The sequence below is a fragment of the Cimex lectularius genome, unplaced genomic scaffold, assembly GCF_000648675.2.
Source record: "Cimex lectularius strain Harlan isolate CLEC.00 unplaced genomic scaffold, Clec_2.1 scaffold251, whole genome shotgun sequence".
NCBI classification, from domain to species: domain Eukaryota; kingdom Metazoa; phylum Arthropoda; class Insecta; order Hemiptera; family Cimicidae; genus Cimex; species Cimex lectularius.
The window spans coordinates 1,083,329-1,091,476 of NW_019394213.1; the positions used below are offsets into that span (position 1 = coordinate 1,083,329).

Genomic DNA, 8,148 nt, shown 5'->3' on the forward strand with positions numbered 1-8,148 from the left:
CTTGATCAAAATTTCCTGCCAAATTCACAAATGAATTTCTCTGTCAAGGCATCATATCCACAAAGCTTTGCAATAATTTAATTAATGTCATAACTGTGCAAACATGACAGCGGTGATCATGGTGATCAAATGATTCGTAATACAATCAGAGAAATTCAATTTAACTGTTTATACGATATACCACTGGGTTAAAATCAAATTGATTGTTTGTCTGATGTTACAAATGGTAAACACATTTGATTGATCAGGCAAAGAACAAATTTGAATTTTAAACTTTCGTCCTGTGGTTTTTGTTACTGAATGTAAAGTAACATGTTGTTGAATGTACCACAGATATGTATAAATTTTATAGATCCCTTATTTATTTATTTATCTACTATTATAATATCTAAGTATCTCTTTATAACTTCTCTCTCTCTCACTTTCATTCTCTCTCTCTTTCTCTCTCTCTCTCTCTCTCTCTCTCTCTCTCTCTCTCTCTTATCCATTTTTCTCATTGTCATTTTCACTTTATCTAGAGTGGTGTGACATGTGAAATTCAAAATCATGAGACAGACTGTGATTTAGAGAGAGAGAGAGAGAGAGAGAGAGAGAGAGAGAGAGAGAGAGAGAGAATGAAAGAGAATGATAAAAAGTGATATTATAATAGTAGGTAAATAAATAAGGGATCTATAAAATTTATAAAGATAAATGGTAAGATAAATAAATAGTTATACAAATGCAGAGTAAGAGTTATACAGGAGGGAGGGAAATCGATTGAAACAGAAGAAGAGAAAAACTCATAAGTACGTGGTACTCAACAAGTGATTAAGAGATTGATTAAGGTTGAAAGAGTGACAGTAGTATAAGAGGAGAATAAATAAAGGGTGAATCGAAAAAGCTTTAAAAGTTTGAGCAAGATGTATGGAGAGATAGACATAGATTGGCAATATAGATTGGCAAGAGTATGGACAAGAATGTGAGACATGAATCAATAGTTAAGTGGAGAGATGAGAAAGATGAAAAATAATTCTCGCTGGAGATTTCAATTATCATATTCAAGTTTTGCTAACAATAATAAAATGACGAAGCTTGGATTGCTCAAAGAATGAAATAAAACTACGAAAGAAACGTAGTTTTAAGCATTAGTGGCACTATGATAGGAGCTCGCAAATACATCAAGGATTACCTCAAGGTAGGATTCTAAGCTCTCTATTATATGCCCGATGTCTAAGTGGTGTTATTCGTTGAATTATCCATCCAAAATATCATTACTATATCCTCTTCTAAATCAAAAATATACGCATTTATCCGATAATGTAAAGTGAGTGATAATAATTTTTTGAAGTTGGGGGTTTTATTTAGTAGTGTTAGAGTTTCATTGTTAGAGCTAAAAATAGACAAGACACACATATAGAAACAATTGCCAAGAAAGGCAAACTTTTGTTTTAGGACGCACATTTGTTTTAAAGTGCATGGCGATATCGATGTTTGCAGCAGATCGCAGTGTTATGTTAATGTTCTACTATGCGACTGTGAGATTGTTATCGATTACGCAGCGGCTATCTATGCACTGTTATGTAAAACATCGTTAAAAATACTTGATATTGTGCAAAATAAATACTACAGAGTCAATACTGGACAACTAAGACCAACCCTGACAGACATACAAGCCAATGAACCACTACTCGAACTTAGAAGAAACCTGATGACTTCTTGATTTTTTTAAAAAAATAAATGCCAGAAACTCCCTCTTGATCAGGAATTACTTAGCTAACATGCAAAGTTCTGACATAATTGGTAATGGGTTAGAAAGACGAGTTTGCCACTGGTAGAACCCTTTCCTAATTTGGCAAAGTACGAAAGTAAGAGAGATATGTCCGTTACATGATTTACACTATAACACTGCATAAAACAAAGAAAAAAAGAAGATTGTAACAGAGATTGTCCTAAAGAAAATTGGATTTACTACTACGTCCATCATACAGACCTATCATTGGGTCTTAAAAAATGGCGGTGTATGAAGAGGTAATGCAGTATACCTCTGAGGTAGGGCTTCGGATTTAAAGGAGAAGAAATTTGAAAAGGAAAGAAGATTTTTTAAATAAATATATAATTTTATGTGAAAAAATTTATTACTGTTAAAATAACGATTTGAAACTATTACACTAAAACTATTTTTTAACAGGCATCAGCAGGTTTCACTTTTTTTTGGCAAAATGGCGAACCCCCGTTACATTTTTGCGCAATTTTTATTATTCGATGTCAAACATCTTCGAAGTCGACGACATTTTTTAAAACTTTCAAACGGGAACTACAAATTTATAAACTTTTTTTCTGAAAATAGATCCTTTTCTGAAAAGCATGGGTATCACAACTTTGAAACATTTCCAAAACTGAAGCACTAGATTTTTTTTTGAAAATATTAAAAAATTTCATAAATAATGTATATTAATGGTAATAAGAAGTGTATTTATGTTTTTAGACTGTATTTAGAGAGAGAGAGAGTGAGAGAGAGAGAGAGAGAGAGAGAGAGAGAGAGAGAGAGAAGGTGGGAACATGAGTAGATTATGATTATCGTCAGACTAACTGTTTTTAAATATTCAAGGGTTTTACTTTGAAATAAAATAGATGTAAAGCAGAAAAAATTGCCAATAATAATAAATAACCTAGATTAAATACCGGTTTTTATTCAAAATAGTCAATTCATTGCAGCAAAGTTTCACATTCCTCATTTGGGAATTTATTTAGCATAGTTTTCAACTTATTTAATTCTATCTTTGGAAAAAGTATTGATTAAATGTTTGTTTTTGTAAACAATGCAAATTTAAATAACGGATTTGGAAGAAAAAGTGAGCAAACTGAATAAATTTATCTTTTATTGTCCAGCTTTATCAATTGTATTACAATCATCGATAGGTAGTACTAGGAACAAGAAACGATAAATAGGAATTGATTCAAAGTTATTTTAAATAATGGTTTTTTGGTAAAAGATTTTTTATAAAGATCAAATTGTCGGGATGAAATAGAATGATCACCCCAGAAAACAATGTTCTTCCATTTTTATAACCTTTAAATGGCAAATTAGTCAATCGTTTTTTTGTTATTTTATACATTTTGTACTTATGTTATTGAAAGATTACACCAACGAAGGAATGCTATTTTATACCAATTATTGTGAATAACGAAAGTGGAGAGAGTGAGAGAGCAATGATAAACAGAATAATTGGCTTGCAATTAGAGAAAGGGGTTTCTGTAAATTTAGAAATTAAGTACTGTCTTCCAACTTTCTGCTTAAAACAGCTTATAAACAATTTTTAACAAATAAGATTTAAGGTAAAGAACAGAAGTGCGTATGAACAATCGAATGTAATATCATTTTAAGACATATAATAAACTAAATGTGTAATTTAGAAAATACACAATTTTTTACATACAATAATTCAACGAGTGTAACACAATTTTAAGAAGTATAATAAACTATAAGTGTAATTTAAGAAAGAAATACTTTTTTAAATATCTATATATCTATTAATCTACAGATCTATCTATCTGTCTATCTATCAAGATTGTCAAGATCAATTAATCCCTCACTCTATTTATGTACACGTGCCAGTTGAGTACGATCTATTTCTTTCTCACTCTCTCTCTCTCTCTCTCTCTCTCTCTCTTTCTCTCTCTATCTCTCTCTTTCTCTTTCTCTCTCTCTCTCTCTCTTTCTTTCTCTCTCTCACTCTCACTTCATACTTTATTCCAATTCAGGATATGTGCCAGAGTATGTTGTTGAGAAGAAAAGAGAGAGTGAGTGAGAGGGAGTGGGTGTGATAAAGTGTACGAGAAATACGTAAACAAACACAGGTAAAACACGAACGTTTTCTCTATCTATCCATCTTTCTATTTATTTATTTTGTATCTGCTTCTCTACTTATTTATCCATCTATCTTTGGATTAATCTACCTATCTTTCTACCTTTTTGTTAATATCTATCTATCTGTATTTCCATCTCTCTCACTCTCTTTTTTACTGTATCTATTATCGCCCTTTTTAGCTATTTATCCATCTATTGATTTGTCCATATCCAAATGTATGTCTCATTCTATACATCTGTCTGCATATCTGCCCATCTATCTTTCTATTACTATTTTTCTACATTTGTTTCCATTATTTCTTATTTATTATTTCTTCTCATTATTTTTCTTTATTATTTCTGTGCCGCACGTTGACCCTCTCATTCTTTCTCTCTCTCTATTTTACGTCATAAGTCGTGATGTAAGAGTGGTGTGATATGTAAAATTCAAAATCATGAGACAGACTGTGATTTAGAGAGAGCAAGAGAGACGAAGAGAGAGAGAGAGAGAGAGAGAGAGAGAGAGAGAGAGAGAGAGAGTCAGACAGACAGAGCGAAAGACAGAGAGAGAGAGAGAGAGAGAGAGAGAGAGAGTGAGAGAGAGAGATATGTGATATCGCTTTATTTACATAATCTCTCAAGATTTGGTCTCGAGGACCACTCTTACATCTAAAGAGAAGTACAGATTTATTTTTACAATTGCTTTATTCAATCTTTTAGAAGTAAATAAAACAATGGAGTACATCTCGCTCATCGTATTGATTAACTAACGGCTACCATCACTGGATGGTAATTGTTCAAGCTTTCACGCTACCGTTAATAATTTTATATGTAAATACTATCCGTTTTACTTGTTGCGTCGAAGAATGCAGTTGTAAAAAACAAATAAAAACTTAAAAAAAAAAAAATTATTTCCAACAGATCACAAACATACTGGCAAAAAACAACAATATTACAAACACGTTGATTTTATTAAAAAACACGTACAAAATTTATTTATATTATAAATAATTTTAAAAAAATTTTACAAAAAAACAACTAAAAAACATTTTTTGGGGGAAGAAGTTCGTCAAGTGGAAACTTGTTGAATATCCTGTTGGATAGCTTTTGGAACATGGCACCGATGGACTTCTCGAGCAGAGGAATAATCTCTTCAGCAATAGTCTCGCTGTTCTTTCCTAAGAACTCATCCATGAATTTTCCTGCGACAAGGTAATTAAATAATAATCGTCATAATATTATTTGAAAATCGCTAGGTATGTGAAGAGTGATTTTAATTATTTTGTTTTAACTTTTACAGCAGAATTTATAAGCATACCAAATTCTCCAGCGAAAACTTTCTGCAAGTTCAGGTGTACGTAACCCATGCTTATTTTTACAGAAATATCCTTCACGTTTAAATAAATCTCGTTGTTTTGTATGATGTTTTCACACACGAGGATCGCATCGGCGTGTACATCGGCTGAAAATAGTTTTGGTCAAAAATATTTTCTTTTTTTTAATTGAAAGTGCCTACTGTAATTTCCATGGCTGGGACCTTGTCCGGCAATGGGCAGGCTTGAAACTTTCCCTTTAATATCGAGATTTCCTATGGTCTCCAACTTTGGCAGATCTATTCCTACTTTGAAGACGTTTGTCATCAAATCTAGACTAATTGAAAAAGGTTTAATTTTAGCAAAATGTTTTTATAAATTGACTGAAACCTACTCGACAGACGTGAGCTTGAAATCGGTTGCACCCATTATTTGGACGTCGCTGTATGTGACTCTTATAAAGTTCGGTTCTGTGAACAATTCCACGTTGATGTCATCTTCAAGTTTCAAAGGATTACACTTGGGAATCATCAGCTCAGGGATTCCTGAAACAATTAATCGAGTGTCACCTAATCGACCAAAACGGGCTGTAATTCGTCTCTTTTATTTAGTTCAATTTATACCGTCAACGAAATGACAAAGTTTTAAAATGTATTCTGATTAAAACATACAAAATGACCATAAATCTAAGAGGATTTTATCTTGTCAAGCATTTTAGATAATTAATCTTTTTATGGTAAGGTTTTTGATTGAAATGAAAAAGCTAGTGCCACGAGCGGGATTCGAACCCACGACCTTCGGCTGTACGCCGCTGCTCTAATCACTTGAGCTATCGTGACTTCGATCCACTCGGACACCAACTCCCCATCTCAACCTACAACCATTCGAATTTTCCCTCCTTTTTGCCTTTTTTTAAAATTCGAAAGGTTATAAGTTGAGATGGGGAATTGATGTTCGAGTGGATCAAAGGAACCATAGCTCAAGTGGTTAGAACAGCAGCGTATTGAGCCGAATGTCGTGGGTTGAATCCCGCTCGTGACACTAGCTTTCTCATTTCAACGAAAAGCCTTACATAAAAAGATTAATTAATTGAAAGAAGTAATTTGGTCAATAGACCACTAAATTTATTCTTATATATATATTTTTTTATTAATAATTTTATTATAATATATTTATTAATAATTTAAATATTTTATTGTTGTTTAAATTTTAAATTATTCAGATGTTTTGCCATATTCACATTATGTCAAAATTGTAATTGGACATACCTTCTCCGAGGTAAGGCTTGATCGCCTCGACAGAGCTTTTCACGCATTCGTTCAAATACGGGTCGCTCCTGCTGCATATTTTGATATAACTCGCTAAAGCCAAAAATAACTAATTAATAAAAAGTAAAATAATAAAAATTATAAAAAAGCAAAACTTGCGTATTTTGTTTTTCCCTCTAGTGGCCAAAGCATGTGCGAAATTCGGACCGAAGACTGCAAGGAAAATCAACAAAGCGGAACGAAACATGACGGTCGAAGTTTGAGGCGATAATGGGCCCAGGATGAGCTGTTATTTTCCTTGGTGTTATGTCGTAACGCCTTTTTCATTTCCTTAGTGCACAGTAATCAAAACATGTCCTAACGAGGTGATCGAAATGTTTTTTTCCCATGTTGCCATCCAAACTGAATAATAAACCGGGGTGAAATAGGTTTTCACAAGGTGGACGAACTCTTATGCAACTGGGAAAACGAATTTGTCAAATCGGCAATATTATTTTTTAACAGTAAACGTATAAGGGAAATTTGAAAAACTTTTGACATGAAGTTAACTTTTATGATAAAAAAAATATTTTTTATGTATTGTTTAATTCCCAAGACAATAATTTATGACATGCATATTCAAACATACTTCTATAATTTGAAAAAATAAACCATTTAAATTTATTATGCACTGTGAGCAATCTTAAAATAATTCATCAAATTACATATATTGACCTGGCAACATCTATTAACGATTATATTTAATTGAACGCTGAACCTGATTTGTATTTAATGTATAAGCTTTTAAATTTCTTTCTGTTAGATTTAGCCTCTTGGCTTGGTTGAGATTTGTTAATTTTTTAAAGCAATCCGTTTATTAAACCTACAACTTCTTACTGCGTGCGCGTGTTATGCTTGTATTTGTTTCTTTTATTCTGAAATTTTTGCTGCATATGGTTGTATATTATATATTGTACACAATTATTCTGCATATTGAGACAGCTTGAAACAGATAAAACAAGACAAAGTGTTCGAGGAGAAAAAGGAAGAGTGAAATATAGAACAGAAAGAGAGAGAGAGAGAGAGAGAGAGAGAGAGAGAGAGAGAGAGAGAGACAGAGAGAGAGACAGACAGACAGACAGACAGAAGAGAGAGAGAGAGAGAGAAATGAGAATTAATACTGGAGGATGAGTAAAGACAATAATTATGTAAACGAATAAAATAAAAGGAAGATTCAAAAATGATAAATAGATGGTAGTATCAATATGAAAGAGAAAACAAAAGTGTAGTGTAAGATAACAAATGAATTGGTTTGTAAAGCCATCCAATATTTTTACTGCATAAAGTTTTATTTTGCATATTTTAGACACTTCAGGTAGATATTGAGACATAAAAAAAGATGAGAGATATTAAAAAATTTCGAAAGTGAGTTAAAGAGTAAATGAGAGTAAGATGAAAAGTGTATAAATGGATAGATATAAAATAGATACCGAATAAATGTACATATGTATAAAATGGATAAAATGTAAAAATGGATTGTTGAATTTACTTACACACACCTCGATAGATAGATAGATCGGTAAATAGATAGCTGAATAGAATGGGCTAGAGGGATCGATTTAGAAATCCAGACGATTATGGATATATCGATAGATGGATAATATAAATTTATGTATAGATAAATGGATAGATTGATGAATGGGTGGATGGGTGGAAAGATGGATATACCGATAGATAAGTGTATACGAACAGATAGATGGAC

General features: G+C 32.2%; 1 protein-coding gene across 1 annotated transcript; it reads right to left on the bottom strand.

Annotated features, from left to right (window-relative positions):
* Nucleotides 1-4,810: 4,810 nt before the first annotated feature.
* On the bottom strand, nucleotides 4,811-6,777 carry LOC106664338 (protein takeout-like). Its single transcript, XM_014390000.2, has 6 exons — nucleotides 6,567-6,777; nucleotides 6,408-6,500; nucleotides 5,534-5,684; nucleotides 5,343-5,476; nucleotides 5,145-5,288; nucleotides 4,811-5,028 (listed from the first exon to the last, which is right to left on the bottom strand). The coding sequence occupies exons 1-6, from the start codon at nucleotides 6,652-6,654 to the stop codon at nucleotides 4,865-4,867; spliced, it is 774 nt and encodes a 257-aa protein (XP_014245486.1). The 5' UTR covers nucleotides 6,655-6,777; the 3' UTR covers nucleotides 4,811-4,864.
* Between the last annotated feature and the right edge of the window lie 1,371 nt (nucleotides 6,778-8,148).

Bases quoted from the DNA above. Each gene is read 5' to 3' on its own strand.
- LOC106664338 (XM_014390000.2), bottom strand. From the start codon at position 6,654: ATGTTTCGTTCCGCTTTGTTGATTTTCCTTGCAGTCTTCGGTCCGAAT. The intron at 6,501-6,566 runs GCAAGTTTTGCT...TTTTGGCTTTAG, and splicing joins TAGAGGGAAAAACAAAATAC to CGAGTTATATCAAAATATGC. The intron at 5,029-5,144 runs GTATGCTTATAA...ACCTTGTCGCAG, and splicing joins AGTTTTCGCTGGAGAATTTG to GAAAATTCATGGATGAGTTC.